A 24,266-nucleotide genomic window follows, 5' to 3' on the forward strand; every position below is an offset into this window, starting at 1 on the left:
GTGAGTGAGACGTGAAAAAACAGCTAAATGGGCAAACCAGAAGTTTGGAAAAACAGACTTCTGGTTTGCCCGTTGTGCTGTTTTTTGCACTCCAGAGAATTCCGGGAAGTTTCCTGAAGCACCGGAATGCAAAGAACAGCCCAACAGGCAAACCAGAAGTTCGGAAAAGGCACTTCTGATTTGCCCATTGGGTTGTTTTTTTGCACTCCGGACACTTCAGGAAAGCTTCCCTGAACTCTCCGGAGTGCAAAAATTAGCATAACGGGCAAACCAGAAGTGCGTTTTCTGAACTTCCGGTTTATCTGTTGGGCAGGGTTTTTTGCACTCTGGGGCTTCGGGGGGGGGGGGGCACGAAACAACCTTTCCCAAGGTCGAAAACCAACTGGCCAGTGCACACATGCGTGCTGAAGCTGACATAGGGCAATGTCTCGCGCACCCTCCGATATGGCTCCGCGTGCCACCTGTGACACCCGTGCCATAGGTTCGCCATCCCGGACCCAAGGCAACAAAATAACACAGCACACCATTGGCTAACTCTGGCCAAGAAGTAGGACAGATGCACATACTTCTCGGCCATCCGCCGTAGCGTTTTAAGAGAGGCGTGCATTTCTTCTTCAGACAGTCCAACAAGCAGCCCGTTGTCCTCTACACCAATCTGGTACACAGCCTCACCACGGCCTTCTTGTAGTCGCCACTTCATTTGCGTTACTAGATGTTCAAAGCGGTACTGAGATGGATTAACTAACTTCAGCTGTCCAAAGAAAGAAGCAATTATAATCAGCATCTAAGGAGGTCTGATGGGGCTGAACATTTTTTTTCAGTGTTTTCTGCACAATACTCTTAACATTTGTTAAGCCCCATTAAATTAAGCAAAGAATGTTCAGTGGGCAAGAAGACTAACAATTATTTAAAGGCACTCTAATATAATCAGATTAAAAGTTCATTTTTAATATAAATTTAATAATACACAGGTTCAGTATTTAAGTATGAAGTATCTATAAGTCTATAAACATCTATAAATAATGTTTTGGCAAAAATCATTTTTATTTTTATGTAATTTATCTCTCTCTCTCTTCCTAGAGATGGAATTTACAGAATCATTTGGCTTAGAACTCTTAAATGGCTTGCACAAGAGGCTCACCTTGTACTCTATGTTCCCATCTTCTGCCTAAATACAAGAAGAAGAGATCTTAAATTAATGGATGTGGTGTTCAACATTTCATATATAAAACCTGATATCTCTTTTGACAACTAAATATAGTTCCAAAGAGCAAGGAGAGGCTAGTTTCAATTATAGTAGTTAAATCAAGTCACTTAACATTAGGTTTCTTTCATCTTTATACAAATGACGGAGTTACATTGAACTTATTTATTCAGCTCAAACATAATTAACAAGACAATATTTCATCTAAAAAATATAAAATACAAACTAAGAAAAAAAAGAAAAAATAAGAAAAATGTATAAGAAGATATTCATATTTTGTACTTATTCATTGTGACTCATTTACTAATGAATTCATTACTATATGACCAACACAAAATATTGTTCAAAGACCTCACAAACTCTCTGCCATAGTATCACGTATTGTTGCATTCTTTGATTATTAGAAAATACTTTTTCCAAAACAGATTAAATCATACATCACCGAAAACCATTCTTTAGTATTTCTCAATATAATATTCCCTTAGCCACTTCCAGACATGAAAATTATGTATCATTCAGTACAGTTCAAAGTACCATTTGTTTTACTTGAATCTAAAGCAATTTATATACTAATGTAAATGCCATAAGAATAAAGATTTTAATAAAATGTTTCTATCAACTGTAATAAGTCAAATCATGCAAAAAACTTCATAAATCATCTCATAAATGATAGACAAGTTTTAAATAAACTCCTGGCTCTCACACTTTTTCATGAATCTCTTTTAAATACTTTTTGGTTTCTTGTTTTGATATCATTCACTAGATATTTTCTTTAGAAATAAAGTAAAGCCGCAGTAGTACAGTGGTTAGAATGCAGTACTGAAGGCTACTTCTGCTGACTGCCGGCTGCCAGCAATTTGACAGTTTGAATCTCACAAGAGACTCAAGGTTAACTCAACCTTCCATCCTTCCGAGGTGGGTAAAATGAGGACCCAGATTGTTGGGGGCAATATGCTGACTCTATAAATCGTAAACTATAAGCTGCTTAGAGAGAGCTGTAAAGCACTGTGAAGCGGGTATATTAAGTCTAAGTGCTACTGCTAAATACTGCAATTGACAAATTTGTACATTGGTTTTGATGAATATTGGTTTTTACTCCTTGTCGGTGGATTATGTTCTTTGCTTTTTTAATATTGCTTTATGATATTTTAATATGTTTTAATATTGTATTTTGCTTTTTGTATTGCTTTTAATTGTTGTAAATGGACCAGAATTTGTGCCTTTCAGATGGGCAATTAATTTTTTTTAAAAAAAATTGTTTCAGGCTTTAAAATCACATTAACAAGTGCGCTGAAAAGTGTGGATAGATAATTGATAATTTTTAAATTAAATATTACTAAAGAACATCATAAACAGGAATACTGGAGAACTGATTGAGAGATGAATAATTCTGCACTTTCTTCATCACTAATCCACATTTTTGCCCTAAAATACTTTATTTGGCCCCCTTCCCAAAGGTGTTTTGCTACACCTTGTCAAACAACTCTAGCAAATAACTAACTAACTTAGGTCTTCATGACCTAAGCATAATGTTAAGTGAAAAGGTAACAGCCAGCGTGAACTATGTCATGGCAGATCTAAGGAACAATAGCTCCTTAGATATTTTTCCAGAAAATATTTCTATCTGGTTGTAATAATGAGCATTTAAGATTACTCATAAAACTCATAGTAAGAAAGTCTTTCTTTCTCTAAACACAGGTATGTGACATTGATTCATATCCTGCTGGTTTAGAAACAGGAGAGGGAGCTTTTAATACCCACGAGTTCAAAGGGAAGCAGATTTACAATAGCATAAAATGTGTCTACTCAAGTTTAATTTCTTCCTAAAATAACTAACCATTTTAGATCCGGCATCATTCTTTCTTTAGCAAACTTTCCTTCCTATATCTAAAGTTACTTGTAGCAATCTACTGTTTTCAAGCTCAGATCCTAACTATTAGCATTTAGCAATAGCATTTAGACTTCTACAGTGTTCCCTCGATTTTCGCGGGGGATGTGTTCCGAGACCGCCCGCGAAAGTCGAATTTCCACGAAGTAGAGATGCGGAAGTAAATACACCATTTTTGGCTATGGACAGTATCATAAGCCATCCCTTAACACTTTAGTTTTTTTAGTTTTTTCTTAATATTAGATTTGTGCCTGTACAATATTGTTTTATCGCTTGTTGTGAGCCGCCCCGAGTCTTCGGAGAGGGGCGGCATACAAATCTAATAAATTATTATTATTATTATTATTATTATTATTAAACCCCTAAATTACCATTTCCCATTCCCTTAACAACCATTTACTTACCATTATTACTGGTACTCAACATTGAATAAGACACTTAGTGATCCTGATATTTATAAACATAATTATTTATTAACAATAATTTTTTTGTTATTTATTTGCAAAAATTACTAGTTTGGTGATGACGTATGAAGTCATCGGGCGGGAAAAGCCGTGGTATAGAAAAAAACCTGCGAAGTATTTTTTAATTATTATTTTTTTAAAACCGTGGTATAGGCTATTCGCGAAATTCGAACCCGCGAAAATCAAGGGAACACTGTATATCATTTTACAGCCCTCTCTAAGCAGTTTACAGAGAGTAAGCATATTGTCCCCAACAATCTGAGGGCAATTTATCAACTTTAGAAGGATGGAAGGCTGAATCAACCTTGAGCCTACTGAGATTCGATCTGTCAAACTGCTGGCAGTCGGTGATCAGCAGAAGTAGCTTGCAGTACTGCACTCTAACCACTGCACCATTGAGACTCTTAGGTGTAACTAAACTAAACTAAACTAAACTATGGTGTAAAAGAGCTGGTGATGGGAAATGCGTAGCAAAGAATATCCTGCAATTAGACACCCCCACTTTAGAGATTAAATAAATAATAATTTATTTACACAGCACAGGTTTATTAATAGGGCATTATTTTGCAATGTATATAAACATACATATCTAAATTCATGCAAGCTAACAAAGTATGCCTACAATACAAATTAGCAGTGTTGAAGAAGCACTAATTATCCAGTAGGTTGCTGTGGAAGTGTGGAAGGAGAAACAAGTTTAGGCATGCCCAGCAATGCTTCATAACTGAGGACAGAAAAACAATGCTGTAAACCTGTAACACTGAAAACTCAGGGGCAGTATAAAGAATAATTCTTATCTTGGTACTTGGAAGAACTCAGTGTTGTAAAATTTGAAGCAAAAAACTGAATAAAGTAGTAGTAGTCTTAGATCACATAGAAAGTATAACACTGGTATAATTGCTGGCAAATCTCCAAGAGGAATAGAAATGAAAAATAAAATTTCTGCTATAAAAAAAGGCACACTGCATATTCATATCCACACATATAAAAAAGCAGGCTTAGAAGGATGGGCCTGGGATTATATTGGATTTGTGATTATATGAACTTTGTTCAGTCTTTCATTAAATTCCGTTTTCTATGTATGTTCATATATTAATGCCTGGTTTGCTAATTTGACTTTTTATATGACTGAAGCCAAATGTTTGTAGAAAAATATTTTTTAAAAGGCTATTTAAATTTAAAAATTAAAAGCATCCTCATTTAAGACCCTGTTCAAAATATGTGGTTTTAAAGATCTTTAAAACTTGAGTTATCTGTTTGATTTGATAGCTCCAATTTGCCAACAAATGAGTCAAGGAAAACCATACCAGTAGGTAAATAATTCCAAATTATCTCAATGAAAGAACTAATACCAGCACTTTTAATTTCACTCAAACATATTCTGAGATTTTAAATTTGTCTGTATACCATATAATATTATCTTGTATGGAAACACATCACTATAACTTTTCTAGACATTCATATGCATGCATGACCAAATCTTATATTAAAAAAATCATAAAATCTTCTCCATACTGATTATTATAATTTATTATAATAATTTAATTATATAATTTATTATAGTCTCTAGATGCATAGATATGTATATGCATTTTTTCCTATTGAATCAGTCTATTGGACTATGTACCGGTAGTTTGATATCAGCTGCTACACCTGTCTTTACATTAACAGAGGGTTGGTTTTGAAGGTGAATGTGGGTTAGAAAATTAGGATAAGGAACTAGCCCTTGCTAATCCCACTAACTACTAAAGTTCAGAGCCAAAGATTTACAAATATACATTCTAGTAACCTCAACTCCCAAGGCTGGTTGCTTCTCACCACTTCTCTTCTTTCTCTATACTAAGGACTGCATCTCAGACGATCCATTTGTTAAACTATTGAAGTTTGTAGATGATACAACAGTGATTGGTCTCATTCAAGATAAGGATGAAACTGCATACAGATGGGAGGTTAAATAACAAGCTTGTGGTGTGACTGGGACAATCTGGAATTGAACACACTCAAAACTCTACAAATGGTGCTAGACTTTAGGAGAAACCCTCCCATTCTACCACCTCTTACAATACTAGACAACACAGTATCAACAGTAGAGACTTCAAATTTCTAGGTTCTATCATATCTCAAGACCTAAAATGGTCACCTAACATCAAAAAGTCATCAAGGAAGTACAACGAAGAATATTCTTTCTGTGCCAACTCAGGAAACTCAGACTGCCCAAGAAGCTGCTGATACAGTTCCACAGAGGAATTACTGAGTCTGTCCTCTGCACCCCTATAACTGTCTGGTTCGGTTCTGCAACCCAACAAGACCGACAGACTTCAGAGGATAATCAGAACTGCAGAAAAAACAATTGCTGCCAACCTGCCTTCCACTGAGGACCTGCATACTGCATGAGTTAAAAAGAGGTCTGTGAAAATATTTACGGACCTCTCACATCCTGGACATAAATTGTTTCAACTCCTACCCTGAAAACAATTCTATAGAGCACTGCACACCAAGACAACTATACCCAAGAACATTTTTCCCTGAATGCCATCACTCTGCTAGACAAATAATTCCCTCAGCACTGTCTAACTATTCACTAAGGCTGCATTACTATTACTATTACTCTTCTCATCGTTCCTATCACCCATCTCCTCCCACTTACGACTGTAACATGTTGTTTGTATCCTTACCATTTATATTAATATAGATTGTCTCCTGATTGCTTATGTGTACCCTTTAACAATCATTAAGTGTTGTACCTCATGATTCCTGACAAATGCATCTTTTCTTTTATGTACACTGAGAGCATCTGCACCAAAGACAAATTCCTTGGGTGTCCAACCACACTTGGCCAATAAAGAATTCAATTCAATTCTTTTCTATTTCTGTTCTATTCTATTCAACTGAAATTATCTTAGAACCTCCATTTCCAAGCTTCTCAATTCCTTCCATATTCGATTGGTTGGCTACCTATCAAGAAACAAGCACGAACATAATTTCAATGCAATTTCAGTGAATCAGCCTAGGCAAAAAAGGAGAAAGCAGCTCCTTTCAGGGAAACGAAAACCGAAAATAACTTTTGCCTCAAAGCGAAGCCAAGCTCAAAAGTGCCTGCGATATTTACTAAAGCCAAGTCGGCGGCTGGCGGCGGAGCTGTCAAGAGAGAAGAGTTCTAATCCGCATCAGTCACAGGATCCCCGAATGGAATCGGGGTGTGTGTGTAGGTGTGTGTGTAAACAAAACAACAACAACAATTCGGCGGAGCGTTAACCACAACAACCCCCCCCCCCCAAAAGAGGCTGCCTTCTTGGGAGACGTCGTTTCTTCCTCTTGAAATAAAGCTCTTGGTTTTGCCAGCAATCCCCTTTATAAACGCTGGCAGCTCCAAGTCCCATTGACTTCCAAGCACCATTCAGCATCTTCGCGCCAGGCAGAACCTCGGAAGCCGGGCGCCTTCCGCTCCGCGCTCGAAAAGGCTCCCAACCTCGGCCCCCACCGGGGGTGTCCCGCTCACCTCCGGAGGCAGGTAGGGCGGGTTGTTGGCCTTGCCACCTCGGTACCTCCCGTTCTTCTTCCTCCCCTTGGAAGAACCCCCGCCTCCGCCGCGGCCTCGCAGGGCGCCCCCATTGCCGCCGCCCCCCGCGGGCCGGCAGCAACCCCCAAAGAGCTCGGACACCCGCGAGTCCATCGTGGGGCCAGCCGGCAGGACCTCCGCCGCTGCCGGATGCCTCTCAAGCCCGGGACTGGGCTTTTTGACGGCTGAGCCTCCACTCTGGCGCTTGGCGTCAGAAAGAAGCGCAGGGCACCACGGGAAACAGGGCCCCCGGCGGCCACGCAATTGGACTACAAGTTCCAGCGTCCTCTTTCCCGGGGAAGGCAGGGCTTTTTCGGACAACCGAGGGAGACGAATAAGGCCCGGTGCCAAGACTGGCCGCCTCTCTGATCGTTTTGCGGAACGAGAGAGGCGAGTGAGTTTGTGCTGGCAAACACAACGGGGAAGCCTGGTCGCGTTGCAAATTGCATTAAAAGGCATAAGCTTGCGTGCCACCAGGCTCCTCTTTTTGTGTATGTGGGTTCAATTATTTCAGTTCTATGAACAAAACGCCGGATTGCAACATCGAGCAATTTAATTTATTTATTTAATGTATTTTATTTCATTTCATTCATTCATTCATTCAATTTGTATGACACCCAACTCCATAAGGACTCTGGGCCGCTCATAACGTAAAGAAAACAATCCATACAATATAAATATTAAAATATCCTAAAAGATAACGATCGTAAAAAAACAATTTAAAACCCATAATAAAAACCATGCTATCCTTTATGGGCGGATTTCGATGATTACATTTAGGATATATATTACTTTTTAAAATAGTAATTTGCATGAGAAAAGATAGAAGAAAATGTTACTACATTTTAAATTGCAGGCATATACATTGTCACCTGTAAATTCACAACTTACATCAACTATGTATGTTGAATTAGGGTCAGTTATCACACATATTTCAAATGATAAGTTTTATCTATCATTTTGTTTAACTGATTCTTATTAATGTATATTAACCATCACAAGCACAGTGACTTTCAACAAATATGTAATTTCACAGAATTTAAATAGGAAAAAACCATTAATTTTTCCAATAGAATTTCCAGAGGCATAATATTTTTCATTGCATATTCTTTGTTTTGTATTTCCCCCCATGTTCCTTTTTATTGAAATGTATGACTGTGTCATATGATAAATATGTTTCGATTGCCTTTTTAGCTAGCAGTAATACATATAAACAGTACAAGAGCATATTTTAACATTTGTATATCATTTCAGTCAAAAAAACTAACAATATCAATAAAGTTTAGATTTAATCCCCCAGTTTAAACAAAACAAAGCACATATGTTTTAGCCTAGGAGTAGTTTAATTACAAAAGCAGCTGAATTACAGATTCTTTCATGTGGTCAGAACAGATGCTTCTCCCACTTCAAAGTTAATGCCTCATGCAACACCCTCAATATATGAGATTGCTGTTACTAGTAGGTATTGGCAACATGTTGCATCAGCTGGAATGAATTGCCCCTTGTAGGAAATACATTGCATCAGATTCAGCTGACCATGGACAAAACACTGCATGATTGATGCATTATGAAAACAATGTAGAAATATTGAAAGCATTACTCATAGATTGCCAGTGCAACTCAAGTTCAACTGCTACCTGGGTTTTCAGTGGCAATCACACCACCCTTTTAAAAATGCACAATGCTTTATAAAATTTACCTTTTTCTCAGAACTTATTTGTAAGTTTGTCATCATAATGAAGTGATGGGAAGATAAAGATTCTCCTATCGGAATATATATTTAAAGTAACGAATAACGTGACTCTCAAAATACAAGTATTTATTACACACAATGGCCTCAAATAGCTGTGAAAGTGTTCATTCAAATAATAATAATAATAATAATAATAATAATAATAATAATAATAATAATAATAATAATAATGCCATCCCTCTCCGATCCTGCGTATATCTACGATTATTAACTTATTAACTTTATTTTATTAACTTTATTATTAATAAATATTATTAACTTTCATTTGGGCAAAACTATCCCATTTATCTTTTAAAACGGGGAAATGTAAGTTAAGTGGGGACATAGAACGGAGGCAAATTCGCTTATTATATTTTCATGGAAAGCGGGGGAAGTCAGGTCAGTTTACTTTCGGCAAATATTTGAAGATCGAAACTTAGCAACGAAGGAAAACGCGTTTCCTCGAATTAAGTTCTGCTTTGGAGTCAAAAGTTTGTTTGGGGGCGGGGATACTTAAGACAGTTTTTCTAAGGTTCATGCAAATAGCTGCCCTTAGACTGGTAATGGATTCCCCGCGTAGCATCTATATTTTAATCCTACTATAAAGTCAAACATCAAAAGAAGGCGGGCAAATGAGATTGGCCAGTTTGATCATTTCAGAAAAAGCCTCGGAAACATTCAATCTAGCCCCAGGGCTCTCCAATCTTGTCAACTTTAAGACTTGTGGACTTCAAGTCCCAGAATTCCTCAACCAGCTTTGTTGTGAAGTCGAAGTCCGGAAGTTTTAAAATCGCCAAGGTTGGAGTCCCCTGAAAGGCAAAGTTGGCTCTTCTATGGCATATGGACTTCAACTCCCAGAATTCCTGAACTAGCATAATTGGCTCAGGAATTCTGGGAGTTGAAATCCACAAGTAATAGAAGAATCAACTTTGCCTAGTCCTCATTCTAAATCTAACCCATAGAAGCAACGGCGCTTAACGTACCCGAGACAAAGATGGCGCCGAGAGAATCGGTCCTCGTTCCGATGACGTACGGGCGATATTTCTATGAAGCTCCCCGAAGGCAGCCATTGAAAGCCAGCTAAAAAAATTCTGGCAGTGCACAAGTCTTAATAGTTACCAAGATTGGAAAAACCCTTGAATTCCAGCTCCTGCAGATAAAACGGCGGTCAACTTACCCGACATAAAGATGGCGCAGGGAGACTCGGTCCGCGCTCCCATGACGTACGGGCGATATTCCCATGATGCTCCGGGAAGGCGGCCATTCAAACCGGAGTAAAGGCACAGAAAATGGCTGCGCCGCTAGCAACGCAACGAGAAGGTGAGGCTGCAAGCGACACCCGGGTGCGGTTCTCCCCTTCTCCTTTCGAGCCGTCTTGGTGAGGCCTCCTTGGACAGGCCTTCTTCTTTTCCTCCCCTCGGGCCTTTTGCTTTCGTTCTCGGGCAAGCAAGAGGAGCAACTGCGCAACTACGTTTACCTCTTCCTCCTCCTCTTTCTTGCAGCCGACCTGCCGAAGGCCGCCGAGGCAAGCCGAGAGCCCGACGAAGCCGCCACCGTGTCTGTGACTCTGGCGCTGACGACCCAGCCGGCGGCTCCGGCTTCTGGAGGTGGTGCCGCTGCCGCCGCCACCTTCCCGTTGTCCGTCGTCTTCCCGGGCTCCGTCACCCGCGAGGGATGTTTCCGTTTCATCTGCGAGCTTTTAAAGCACGTCCTGTACCAGAGGCAGCAGCTGCCTTTGCCTTACGAGCAGCTCGTCTGCTTCTGCCGGATGCAGCTGCCGATGTCGGCGAGCCAGGTGAGTGAGACACACGGCCGGGAGGGAAACGGTGGCTGCTGCTGCTGCTGCTTTCTCCCTTTACGGGAATGGAAGTACGGGCCGCTCCCTCCCTCCCTCGCTCGCCCTCCCTGCTTTTGCTTGAGACGCCATCCAAGGATGGTTTGTATAGGGCGGGGGGGGGGAGTCTACAAGTAGTCCTGGACTGACAACAATTCCTTTAATAACAGTTGGAAATTTATTTATTTGCTTGGTTGCTTGGTTGGTCAGGATATATACAAGATAGTATAGCATAGCATTTACACTTATATTTAGACTTATACAGTATATCACTTTTATGCCCTCTGTAAGCGGTTTACAGAATCAGAATATCACCCCCAACAATCTGGCTCCTCATTTTACTCACCTCAGAAGGATGGAAGGCTGAGTCAACCTTGAGTATGGTGAGATTTGAACTGCAGAACTACAGCTAGCAGATAGCTGAAGTAGAATAGGGATGGTAGGCATGCTAGGGTGCTTATGTTCGCCCCTTACCACAGCCCTGAAAAAAGCAACTGATGACCGTTTTTCACACTTACAACTGCCCTAGCATCCCCAGCTGATTTACATTTGGATGCTTGACATTTGACTCACATTTATGACAGTTGTGATGTTCCTAGGATCATGTGATCTTTGCAATATTCTAACAAGCAAGAGTCGATGGGGAAACCACATTCGCTTAACAACCCTATTGTGATTTGCTTAACAGTGGTGGGGTGGTCTAGAGGTGGAACTCTCACCTCACAATCAGGAGGCTGTGACTTTGATTCTAGGTAGAGGAAGATATTTCACTCTCGGCACAATGACAATATACAGTGGTACCTCTACTTAAGAACTTAATTCGTTCCATGACCAGGTTCTTAAGTCGAAACGTTCTTAAATAGAAGCAATTTTTCCAATAGGAATCAGTGTAAAAGCAAATAATGTGTGCGAACCCATCAGGAAAGAAAGAAAAGCTTGGAATTTGGGTGGGAGGAGGAGGAGGAAGAAGAGGAGGAGGACAGTCGCTGCCGAAGGAAGGTGAGGTGAACGCCCCTTTTTGTCTTTCCCCGCCCAGACGCTCTGGGAGGCAACCTCGCTCTGAGAGTCATCACAGCGAAGTGGTTTATTCCCTCTCCAAGCATCCAGAGAAAGGAAAACGCTCCGTTCGCTGTGGGCTGCCAAAGCCTCTTTAAGCGCCACCAAAAGGCTCCTCTGGTAGCCCAGAAAATCCCGAGATGGCCAGGTTTAAAGGGGGAGTGGCAGGAAACTGGCCAGGCCTTTGTGTCGTTCTCAAATTTCCTGGGAAATTTTTCCGGGCTCCGGTTCTTAAGTAGAAAATGGTTCTTAAGAAGAGGCAAAAAAATCTTGAGAAGCCGGTTCTTATCTAGAAAAGTTCTTAAGTAGAGGCGTTCTGAAGTAGAGGTACCACTGAATCTGCTGAATATAGATCTGCATTGGCGACAGGAAGGGCATCTGGGCAATAAACACTCAGCTCTATTCTGTTGCCTAGATTCCACTCTGCAAGAGATCATGGGGTCGGTAAAAGCTGATGGTGATGACGAATGATTCTCTTAACATATGCTAGAAGAAAAGTTGTTAAAATGGGGCAAAACTCACATAACAAATTTCTTAGCAACATAAATTCTGAGCATTAGCACTTAGATTTATCTATTGCTTTACTGGGCATTACAGCCCTCTCTAAGCTGTTTACAGAGTCAGCATATTGTTCCAACAATCTGGGTGCTCATTTTTCCCACCTTGGAAGGCTGAGTCAACTTGAGCCTGGTGAGATTTGAACTGCCAAATTGTAGTCTGTCAGCAAAAGTAGGCTGTAATACGGCACTCTAATCACTGCACCACTGTGTATCATAATTATGCTCATAAGTTGAGGACCATCTGTATTCTTTATTGCTTTTCCCTTCATGGAAAAAAATATATCGGTCATCGACATAAACTGGTAGTAGGAATGTTGAAATTTTATATTTAAAAATGTGAAATCAAGGAGGATGTTTGCATGCAGAATCTAGCCAACACTGACTGTTCTTGTGAAAAAAGCTTGATGCCTTACAAAAGACTTTCAAAGCTGAGCCCACAATATCAGGGAGTAGCGTGTTCCATAAGGTAGGTGCTGCAATTGAGAGGACATGCTTACATCGTCCCAGTAAATTGTATTTTTTAAGAGAGGACATGGGAGCACCACTTTGTAATATTTGTGGAATGAATAGAGAATACAGTTACTAGTTGACTTACAACTACAGTTGAGCCCAAGATTTCTGTAGCTAAGTGAGGCATTTCTTACTGGAGTTTTGCCCCATTTTAAGAGTTGTTAAGCAAATCACTGCAGTTTGGTAGTTAGGTTAGTAGCACAGCTATTAAATCAACGAAGCGGTGGAAGTGATGTGCCGGTGCCTGGAGGCTGTTGGGGCCTGGATGGGTGTCAACAGACTCAAGCTCAACCCGGATAAGACGGAGTGGCTGTGGGTTTTGCCTCCCAAGGACAATCCCATCTGTCCGTCCATTACCCTGGGGGGGGAATCATTGACCCCCTCAGAGAGGGTCCGCAACTTGGGCGTCCTCCTCGATCCACAGCTCACATTAGAGAACCACCTTTCAGCTGTGGCGAGGGGGGCGTTTGCCCAGGTTCGCCTGGTGCACCAGTTGCGGCCCTATCTGGACCGGGACTCATTACTCACAGTCACTCATGCCCTCATCACCTCGAGGTTCAACTACTGTAATGCTCTCTACATGGGGCTACCTTTGAAAAGTGTTCGGAAACTTCAGATCGTGCAGAATGCAGCTGCGAGAGCAGTCATGGGCTTACCCAGGTATGCCCATGTTTCTCCATCACTCCGCAGTCTGCATTGGCTGCCGATCAGTTTCCGGTCACAATTCAAAGTGTTGGTTATGACCTTTAAAGCCCTTCATGGCACTGGACCAGAATATCTCCGAGACCGCCTTCTGCCGCACGAATCCCAGCGACCGATTCGGTCCCACAGAGTGGGCCTCCTCCGGGTCCCGTCAACTAAACAATGCCGGTTGGCGGGCCCCAGGGGGAGAGCCTTCTCTGTGGCGGCACCGGCCCTCTGGAACCAACTCCCCCCGGAGATCAGAACTGCCCCTACTCTTCCTGCCTTCCGTAAACTCCTCAAAACCCACCTTTGCCGTCAGGCATGGGGAAACTAAACATCTCCCCTGGGCACGTTGAAGTTATATATGGTATGCCTGTATGTGTGTATGTTAGTATAGGGGATTTTCTTAAACTCATAATATTTTAATTAATTGGATTGTATTGGATTGTTTTTCACTTGTTGTGAGCCGCCCCGAGTCTTCGGAGAGGGGCGGCATACAAATCCAAATAATAAATAAATAAATAAATAAAATAAATGAATCTGGCTTCCCCATAGACTTTCCTTTTCAGAAGGTCATAAAAAAAGGTGATAATATGACCCAGGGACACTGCGTCCATCATAAATATGAGCCAGCTGCCAAACATCTGAATTTTAATCAGATAACCATGGGGATACTGTAATGTTTGTAAATGTGAAAAATGGTCATAAGTGTCTCTTTTTCAGTGGCAAACAGTCATTAAATGAACTGTTTTAAGTTGAGGACTACCTGTATTGGAGACAGCCATTCCTACAAAAAACGCAGCCTGCAGTTTGTTCCTGGAAGTCCATTGGAAGCTAGTACAGATGTTATATTTAGTACAGTAAAGCTGGAGCATGTCAATAATTACTGACATGGATCAGTTGTAACTTATGAATGATTTTCAAGGGTAGCTCCATGTAGGTGCATTATGAGAATCCAAATGTAAGGTGGTTAAAGCATAAATGGTAGTGAGAAGGCTTCCTACTAGTATCTCCCCTGCTATCTAGTGTTGTGAGTGATCCAGTCAGCCTCAGGACTTGTCTGATTCTGAGAACGATGAATCAGGTTCCTTAGTTTATCCTGGGTAAGGAGGTTATCAGGTGGAAGTGAAGCTGACAGTGATTTAGGAGTGCTTCAGGAAGTGAGGTTACAATGGAAAGTTGGTCCCTATCAGATAGTGATTATGAGGTATTAGACAATGAGTGGTTAGATCCGAGATATAGAAGAAAAATAATAAGAGAAGAGATTCAAAGTAAGAGGTATTAATCCACATTTAGTAGCTCTGTGCATTGCGGTCACTTCCAGGAGTAAGCTGGAAAAGAAGGCGTGTTCTGACAACTGCGCTGAAAGAATGGCATAGATTTCAGTGGCGTTCTTGAAAGAAAACAGTAAAGATTTGTGAGAAACTGTTCAAAATGAGTCATAATCAGCTTTGCTGAATTGTCTGCTTTCACCTGCTAAGCCTTTGCCTAAAGTAGTGATTTATAGTCTGTTATCTCCAAACTATTCAGAAGGGAATGTTAATGAGGCCATAAAGCTATTAGCCCCCAGCTGATGGAGAATTCCCTAGCCCTGCTGTTTGTATTTTACTTGACTATACGTATCTCCATGTATGTAAACTGTGAGGAAGAATAAAGAGATTGCTTGTTTTGAAGATTGGGTCTTTTGGAGAATTTGTGGGAAACATAATTGTGCCTAGAACATCCAGGGAGGGATCCAATTGCTGCAAGTGATAGAGGTGTAGAAGGGCCTTCCTGGCTATGATAGCCACTTTGTATTTAAGGAAGAGCCAAGAGTCTGGGAGGATGCCCAAATTGTATACTGTAGACTCTGCTCAGCTTCACTCTGCTCAGAGTCTACTGCATTCAAAGCCAAAGATGGCTAACTCCCCAACTCTGAGCGGTCCTAAACATATAACCACTTGGTTTTGCCAGAATCTGAATAGCCTGAACCTATTCCTTCCCATCAGGCCTTGAGGCTCTGAGGAAGCATCCTGATAGCATCTTTTGGCTGGCTTGACTTGACATGTATAATTGGGTATCAATATCCTACTGATGATATCAATCTTGTATAGCTGGAGGACATCAGCCATTGGTGTTGTATTGATGTTAAATAGGAGCAGGATGTCAAGTGAATAAATATGCATGCATCCATTTATCCTAGCAGTAGATACAATTCCATTTATCCAGGGGTGGGCTACTAACTGGAATGCCTAATTGGGCTCACCTCCGCAGCTCTGGAGGTCCCATGAGTTTGAGCGGAGTTATGCTGCAGCAGCAAAATTGTGCATGGAGACGCAGGTGCACCCATGCATGTACGGAAGCAAAAAGTCTCGCCCACCCCTGCATTTATCATAGCATAGATGCCATTTCTTATAATAAGCCGGGATGAGTTTCTAAATAGGGTATGTAAATAGTTCGTTTTGAAATAAAAATTTTCCATATTCCTTTTATGCTAAATTATGCCTCTCTTAAATCCCCTAATTTCATAGGAAAAAGGCATGGTCAAGAAAGTCTATCTGAAAGATCAAGAGAACAAAAAGTGCCAGCAAGTGCTGAATGATCTTGAAGGTGTTTTCCAGCACTTGGAAATTATGTTCAATTTGACACTGGTCCCACGAGTTCTTATTTTGCTTGGAGGTACAGCTGTCAGCCCCAAAGAGCTTTATGAAATCAACTTACAAGATATATCCATGAGCGGCACTGAAGAGAGTTTGTCAACCTCAGCCTGTGTTCGCAAACTATTCCGTTCTCTTTTCATGGCAGATGTATTCAGTGAGCTTCAAGCTGTTCCCACCATGAACATCATTGTTATGGTTCAAGGGCATCGCAACTGTGGAATTGACTGGTTCAGACCTAAACTAAACTACAAAGTGCCAACTCGAGGAAGGAAATTGACTGTTAACTTATCGTGCAGTCATGAAAATAGTAAAGCCCTTTCGACTTGCCAAGAAATAAACTCTGCCTGGGATGACTATATATGGTTCCAAGCACCAGTAATAATCAAAGGCATTAATTATTTTTCTTGATAAGTATTTTAAGGAAAAGGTCTTAACTAGCTGTGCTGATCTTGTGCTTGTTCCATCGCAAAGAACAACTCCATTGTTTAAAAGTTCTTTTCCTTTTAGAAGTAATGTTTAAACTCTGCAACCCAGAGCTGAAAAAGTACATGTGTCTTAGGATGACAGAAAGTATCTCTGGATCAGGGGTCTCCAACCTTGGCAACTTTTAAGACTTGTGGACGTCAACTCCCAGAGTTCCTGAGCCAGCTTTGCTGATGTTGACGTCCATAAGTCTTAAATTTGACATCCACAAGTCTTAAAGTTGACGTCCGCAAGTCTTAAAATTGCCAAGGTTGGCGACCCCTGTGCTGGAGAAGTGATCCAATGTATTGCCAAAGCCTTATGCAACCTATTTACCTGTATTCTGTGCTGCAGATTTTACTATAAAAGGATACTTGAAAATATCTGTACCAGGGTATGCCTGATTCAGTAGTGGGATGTGTGCACCTATGCAGATTTGATGTGTTTCCGGTTTTTTCCCAAGAAACATGGTGAAAGTTATATAAATTGCTGCTTTTTTCAATAGTGAAAATTGTCGAAAGATAGATTGTAGTTCAGGGCAGCTTAGTTGCCTTCCCATTGGGAAGAATAATAGCTATTTAAAGTTGATATTTTCTACAGCAGATGTATTATGACATTTTAGGTGCATTCCTATCACAAGCAGCAATTCAGAGCGTATGTTAAGGTGATAGGTGTGATTACAACTACATACATGCTTATCTAAGAATGTGTGAATGATCCAGGTTTCAATTTCAGTATTCACTTTTGATTATTAACCTGCCTCTTTATTAGAGCTTACATTTTAAAATTACCCATTATGGAATTAGAAGTTGTGTTTAACCATTCCTATACATTCATTTTAAGATTGTAAAATTTGGTTTTTATTGCCTGTTCAGTTCGGTTTGCCAATACTGTAATGAGATGGGTGAAAAAGAAATCTTATTCCCTGTTAGTTATTGCACATGCTCAGATTGTGTGAAGATAGATTAATATTGAGCAAACATAGGATAATACAGTATCTAATCTCATTTTGAAAGAAGCCTGATGAAAGTAGGTAGATGGGACAATATATTAACTCTGAAAATGGATATATTTCTTAACCAGTTATTCTGAGGCACAAAAAGATATAAGGGACTTTTGGAGGCACTCTTAAATATGTTTACACTAGAGTTAAATCTGGGGCAGATGTAGCAATAGCCAAGCACCCTCTGAGGCTGTGGCTTTTAAAAATAACAAGCACGCTGATTAAGGTGTTTTATTATATCTACACTATAAAGGATTGCCTTCCTTTTTGACATTGTGTACTGTACTGTACTGTAAGTGAACCATTCTGAAGATATAACTACTGTATATTTGAGTACTTCCTTGCTTAGAGAAAAAATAACCATATCTAAAAAGTAAAATTCAACATTTTTCCAGATAACTAATCAATTTGGAAAAATGTACAAAATTATGTGTTTAATATCTGATTGTGAAAGTGCTGTTTCAATGAACTGTCAAAAAAAAAAAAGCTGTCCTATTTCAGTTTGTATAATGAAGTAAATCTGAACAAGAACTACAACTTTGTAGAAACTTTGCTTTAATGTCAGTATTACGTTTTTATATCTTATATGACTAACAGTCGGCTTCACACAAGAATAAAATATCTGTAATACTTGAACAGTGACAATATTTTGCTATAAGTGATTCATGCTGGTTGGAAACTTGCAATATTTGGTTGATAAAGCATTTTCTGAAAACATGTCGCTACGTAGTTTAATTCAGATGTTCCACCTTCTTCACAAATTGTCTGATGTCTTGAGCCAAGAGTTCTGGTTCCTCAAAGGCTGCAAAATGCCCTCCCCGGGGCATGTAGGTGTAGGTGACAATGTTCTTAAATTGCTTCTTTGCCCAGGAGCGTGGGCAGTGAAGAAGTTCATTTGGGAAGGCAGCAATGCCAGTTGGAACAGTAATCTTAACCCTGTGGTAGAAGAGAACATATCTAGCATATCAAGTTCATTAATTAATATATGCTGTTTTTTCTTAGTTATTTTGGTGTCAGTATAGGTCCAGGATGGCTTGGAGAATCTATACTGTTCAAAAAATAAAGGGAACACTTAAACAACATAATATAAGTCCAAGTAAATCAAACTTCTGTGAAGTCAAACTGTTCACTTAGGAAGCAACACTGATTGGCAATCAATTTCATTTTGTTGTCGACATATTCAACTTTGTACAAAATAAAGTATTCAATGAGAATATTTCATTAATTCAGATCTAGGATGTGTTATTTTGAGTGTTCCCTTTATTTTTTTGAGCAGTGTATATTTGCACATATATAGCTGAGTTATTAAATGTTTATCCAATTTTAAATGAACAATCTCTTCAATACCCTGTTTCTCCCCAAATAAGACATCCCCTGATGATAACCCCAAACAGGCTCTTGAGTGAGTGGCAATAAGGCCAAGTGCTTATTTCAGACAGTCTTAATTTCGGGGGGAAACGGTAGTAGCCTTTGAGTGTCTTTTTAGAAATTGAAACTTAACCTTCTCTGGGATATCTGGATCCAACCTGCGGGGTGCTTAGATCTGGCCCATGGGGCTACCCTGTAAACAGTGAAGGACCGGCCTGTGGTGCTTCTACCAGTGAAAATAAAGCTTGGGATGGCTGTGTGTGGTCTTGTTGTGATCTGCCAGCAGCCTGGGGAACTGGTCACACAGCCGGACAGCGAAGAAGCTGGGGAGGAACCTAGGCCAGATCTGGAGAAGGCTTGGTGTCAGAGGCAGTGATCCAGCCAGGGCCATTTGGGAGGTCTGTCCTGATTCCAGAACCTCCAGAGGCTGACACCAGCGGAGCAGAAGAACAGTGGGAGCCTGTTCTCAATGCGGGCATGCGCAGAGCTGCCAGAAGGCAAGAACAGTTATAGAAAAGAACGACTACTCGGGAGTAAGGCTCAGAGATAATTGGCCCCTCTCATAGGCTATATAAATGGAGAACAGGTGCAGGAAGCAACTCAGTTCACCTGGAGCTCTCATCATTCCAACTAGGGTTCTGTTTCTGCTTGGACTTGCCAAGTTTTCCTGTAAATTGGTCCTTGGCAGCTTGCCAAAGAAGAGCAAGATTTGTGTGTGTGATCTGCCTTTCCCTGGAATACTGTAGTCAGACTTTTTTTCCTTTCTTTGGACTTATTATGGCTGGTAATGAAAATAATTATCAGCCGTTACAAATAAAAGAGGTTTGTGGGATGCCATTTGTGCCATCTTATTTAATCAGGAAGCCTAGGTCAGAACAGGTCCTCCTGGACTCCATTTTTGCTAGCAGAGGGCTGCAGGACATCGAGCTGGCTACTGCCCCCCCCTTCCCTGAGGTTAAATACAACTCTGATGTGGCCCTCAATGAAATCAAGTTTGACACCCCTCTTTTATGGAATTAAATTCTAGGCATTCGCAACAGGCTTCATATGAGCAAAGGAATTTTGATTATGGCCTTCACTTATAAAATCAGCAAACTTCACATTTATATCTAACTTGGTTTCAAAACCAGAATAATTTCTTCTTCCTTACTTGGCATCAGGAGCAGTACTTGGATCCCGGGAGAGATTCTCTTTATAAAAACGCATTGAAGGCACAATGGAAGAAGTCACCCAATAAATCATGACATTTGTCAGTAGTTCATCCAGAGAGTATTTCCTGAAAAGGGGCATCACACTTTATTAGCAGATCTTAAGCGCATATTCTCAGTCTAGTTCACATGCATAGAGCAGAGAGTAAATAAATGCCCAGCAATTATTGCTGATGTTAAGAGAATTCACAGGATTAAGCACTTGCAAGTCATTTGATATACAAATACAAATCTAATAAATACAAGTACAAATACATTTTATATAACTTGCAACTATTCATATTTCAACAATATTCTCTAAATCATTCTAAGTCAGCAGTTAGATATTTGCAATTTCTCTTTTTCTTCTAATGCAGTGGTACCTCTACTTAAGAACTTTTTTAGATAAGAACCGGGTGTTCAAGATTTTTTTGCCTCTTCTTTAGAACCATTTTCTACTTAAGAACCCGAGCCTGGAAAAATTTCCCAGGAAATTTGAGAACGGCACGAAGGCCCGGCCAGTTTCCTGCCATTCCCCCTTTAATCTCGGCCATCTCGGGCTTTTCTGGTCTGCCAGAGGAGCCTTTCGGTGGCGCTTAAGGAGACTGGCAGTCCAGAGTGAATGAAGCATTTTCCTTTCTCTGGGTGCTTGGATAGGGAATAAACCTCTGCCAGTGCCCAGAGAAAAGAAACGCTCCCTTCGCTCTGGGCAGCTGAGGAGTCACCACAGCGAAGAAAAGGCGCCAGCTACAAAGAAAGTGAGCGAGAGGAGAGGGGAGACCTTCAGCGTGGGAAGGAAGAGGTAGCAGCAGCAGCCGCCAGTGTATGGGAAGCAGTGTATGGGAGGCAGCTTCGTGCTGGGTGTATTGGAAGTGCATGCTCCTTCTCCTTCAGATCACAGAGAAGGAGAGAGGAAGGTAGTGCTTTTTACATTTCTATTGTTTGAATTCAAGGAGGAGGGGCTGTAAGAGACAATTTTATTGGCAGTTTGTGTTCAATCAGATTAGGCTGGGGCAGGATTAGACTGGGAAGGATAAAAGGCAGGAAAAAGCCATTTTAAGTTGCACTTTCAGATCACAGAGAAGGAGAGAGGAAAATCAGCAAAGTTTGGTAGCAATAGGGGGTGTGGATTTTCTTGCTAAGTACTTGTATTTCAATACATTGTTAAGATGACTGGCTTGGTGCAGTGTAACACTTGTTTGGCTGTTGTCTTCCGTAGTACCTTGTGGAACTTGGGGTACTGCCCTCTTTGCATAAGGACATCTAGGTTAGATGGCGAGATCTCTAGATTGCAGTCCTTAGTTTGTAGCTTGCAGTCTGAAGTGGAAAGATTGTCCCAGCCACGTGCTGTAATGCAGCCATGTGTGCAGCCTCCACTTCCACAGCGCCCGAGGAGGAGGGCTGTGTGGACAACTGTCGGTTCAGGAAGATTGCGTGCAGTTGAGCAAAAACAGCAATTTTGGTCTCTCTGTATCGAATTCCTATAATGTTCTTGCGGATTTAAATAGTAAGGGTGTTGGAGATATTAGCAAGGTCCCTCAGGCAGAGAATGAGGGGATGTTCAAAGGGGAAGTTGTTCTAAGTGAGGTACATAGTGTCACCAAACCATCAAGTGTAGTTAGTAGAAATAAAAAGAGGACACATTTTCTTGTGGGTGATTCGACTGTTAGAGGTGTTGATTTGGGACAGAGTAAGGATGTGGTGAAGGAGATGAGGTGTCTCCCAGGGGCCACTGCCAGCAGGGACAGGAGGCGGATTGCAAACATTGTCAAGGCTGTGAGTAAAGGTAATAACGTTGATGTGGTGGTGCATCTTGGCACAAATGATTTGTCCCAGAGAAATGTTAATGTAGTAAAAAGAGATTTTCAATGTCTAAGTGTGGAGCTGGGTAAAATAACCGATTCAGTGACTTTCTCAGAGTTGTTACCGGTTTGTGGCCAAGAAGATAAAACAACGTGTATCAGAGAGTTTAATGTGTGGTTAAGGCAGTGGTGTAAAGCTGAAGGTTTTGGCTATGTAAGTCATGATGTCAGTAGATGGTCTAATATGGAGTTGTTTAAGAGGGATGGTTTGCATCCATCATACAAAGGTACCCAGGTGCTCGGTGAGGAATTCAGAACTTTTTTGGACAGGTATTTAAACTAGGTAAAGGGGACAGAGATGTAACTGATGTGGGTGATTTCTGTCCTCGACCAATGAGGATAAACCAGTTTTTGGAAGCTTATGAAAAGGGAGCTGCAAATAAAATAGATGTAGTTGTTGATGATAAGGGGCAAACTAATAATGAAAATAATGTTGTTCGGGTAATGTGCACGAATGCTCGAAGCTTGAGCAACAAGCTCTGTGAGTTAATGGCCATAATATCTAGAGATAATTTGGATCTGGTTGCCATAACTGAGACATGGTTTAAGGATTCTAATGAATGGGAAATATCCATACCAGGATATACACTGTATAGGAAGGATAGAATAGAGAGAAGGGGAGGTGGAGTAGCCATTTATGTTAAAGAAAGTCTAAAAACAACACTAATTCAAAATACATGTCAAGATCTGGAGACTCTCTGGATTTGCATGCAAAATAAAGAAGGTCCTGTCATTAGAATTGGGGTGATCTATAGGCCTCCAGGGCAATCTGAGGAATATGACAACAAGATGGTGGATGAAATTACCCAAATGGCACTAAAGGGAGATATTGTGGTTATGGGTGATTTCAACATGCCTGATGTTGACTGGAATATCCCCACTGCCCTTACATGCAAAAGTAAGAATATAGTAGAGGCCTTTACAGGAGCAGCTCTGGCACAGCTGGTTAAGACACCAACTAGAGGGGAGAATATTCTAGATTTAGTTTTTACGAATGGGAATTGGGTTTCAGAGGTCAAGGTGGGAGAAAATTTAGGTTGCAGTGACCATCTATGTTTGTGGTTTGATGTAAAAACTCATTGTGAGCAATCCTATAATGCAACCAAAGTATTGGATTTCAGAAAAACAAATTTTAATGCAATGGGGGAATATTTAGATAGTGAATTAAAGGGGAGGGATAAAATGGCAGGAGCGAGAACCCAGTGGACTGTATTAAAAACGGCCATCTTAAAAGCCACTGGACTGTATGGAAGACAAATAACTAAAGGTAAAAGGAAGAAGAAACCGCTATGGTTTAGCAATGATGTAAGGGCTATAGTCAATGAAAAAAAGGCTGCCTATAGGAGGTATAAAGAGTCTGGAAGTATAGCTGATAGGGAGGTGTATAAAATGAGACAGAAGGAGGCAAAACAGATAATATATGCTGCTAAAGCCTCAAAAGAGGAAGAAATTGCCAAATCTGTAAAGAAGGGGGATAAAACCTTCTTCAGATATATTAGTGATAAGAAGAAAAAAACTGCGGCATCAGGAAGCTTAGTACCGGGAATAATACATGCATTAATGGGAATAAGGAGATCGCTGACCATTTCAATAGCTACTTCTGTTCAGTTTTCTCAAAAGACACCTTACAAAATAATACTATAGAGGGATATAGCATTGCTTCCAGCTGTACGGATTCAGCTCCAGTGATCTTAGAAGCCGATGTCTTAGAAGAACTTGAACGATTAAAGATAAATAAGGCAATGGGTCCAGATGGCATCCACCCCAGAGTTCTTAAAGAACTCAGATCTGTCATTGCTATCCTCCTGACTGATTTGTTTAACCAATCCTTGTTAACAGGAGAAGTTCCTGAGGATTGGAGAATGGCCAGTGTTGTGCCTATCCACAAGAAGGGCAGTAGAGAAGAAGCTGGTAACTACAGGCCAGTTAGCTTGACATCAGTGGTAGTTAAAATGATGGAGACTACTCAAAAAGAGGATAAATCAGCACCTAAAAAACAATAACTTATTGGACCCAAATCAGCATGGCTTTACTGAAGGCAAATCATGTCAGACTAATCTCATTGATTTCTTTGACTATGTCACAAAGGTGTTGGATGAAGGTGGTGCCGTGGATATTGCCTACCTGCACTTCAGCAAAGCCTTTGATACGGTTCCACATAAAGAGCTGATAGATAAATTAGTGAAGATTGGACTTAATCCCTGGATAGTTCAATGGATTTGCAGCTGGCTGAAGCGTAGACATCAGAGAGCTA

General features: G+C 40.7%; 3 protein-coding genes across 5 annotated transcripts in view; 1 reads left to right on the plus strand and 2 right to left on the minus strand.

Annotated features, from left to right (window-relative positions):
• GTPBP2 (GTP binding protein 2) overlaps window positions 1-10,201 on the minus strand; it is a 23,387-nt gene extending 13,186 nt beyond the window's left edge. Inside the window, exons 1-3 of one of the 3 annotated variants that reach the window (XM_070734195.1) lie at window positions 10,025-10,201; window positions 1,142-1,168; window positions 567-751 (exon numbers count right to left, since the gene is read on the minus strand). In XM_070734195.1, the coding sequence (XP_070590296.1) occupies window positions 567-751; window positions 1,142-1,168; window positions 10,025-10,111 (299 nt within the window). In that variant the 5' untranslated portion in view covers window positions 10,112-10,201. Of the gene's footprint in view, window positions 1-566; window positions 752-1,141; window positions 1,169-7,055; window positions 7,329-10,024 lie in introns of those variants that run through there. The other 2 variants (XM_070734194.1, XM_070734196.1) reach the window with 2 other exon arrangements.
• MAD2L1BP (MAD2L1 binding protein) lies at window positions 9,808-18,310 on the plus strand. The gene is made up of 3 exons (XM_070734198.1): window positions 9,808-10,167; window positions 10,350-10,642; window positions 16,002-18,310. Exons 1-3 carry the CDS (start codon window positions 10,137-10,139, stop codon window positions 16,536-16,538), a joined length of 861 nt encoding a protein of 286 aa, XP_070590299.1. The 5' UTR covers window positions 9,808-10,136; the 3' UTR covers window positions 16,539-18,310.
• The window catches only part of EPHX1 (epoxide hydrolase 1), a 26,580-nt gene continuing 20,447 nt past the window's right edge, over window positions 18,134-24,266 (minus strand). Inside the window, exons 8-9 of the mRNA XM_070734197.1 lie at window positions 20,114-20,239; window positions 18,134-18,531 (exon numbers count right to left, since the gene is read on the minus strand). Coding sequence (XP_070590298.1) covers window positions 18,327-18,531; window positions 20,114-20,239 — 331 coding nt within the window. The 3' untranslated portion in view covers window positions 18,134-18,326. The remainder of the gene's footprint in view (window positions 18,532-20,113; window positions 20,240-24,266) is intronic.

This window comes from Erythrolamprus reginae, chromosome 1, assembly GCF_031021105.1.
Source record: "Erythrolamprus reginae isolate rEryReg1 chromosome 1, rEryReg1.hap1, whole genome shotgun sequence".
In the NCBI taxonomy this organism is placed as follows: Eukaryota; Metazoa; Chordata; class Lepidosauria; order Squamata; family Dipsadidae; genus Erythrolamprus; species Erythrolamprus reginae.

Excerpts from the sequence above, each read along its gene's own strand:
- MAD2L1BP (XM_070734198.1), top strand. The coding sequence starts at position 10,137 with ATGGCTGCGCCGCTAGCAACGCAACGAGAAG. Across the intron at positions 10,168-10,349 it reads GCTAGCAACGCAACGAGAAG|CCGACCTGCCGAAGGCCGCC; the intron begins GTGAGGCTGCAA and ends TCTTTCTTGCAG. Across the intron at positions 10,643-16,001 it reads TGCCGATGTCGGCGAGCCAG|GAAAAAGGCATGGTCAAGAA; the intron begins GTGAGTGAGACA and ends CTAATTTCATAG.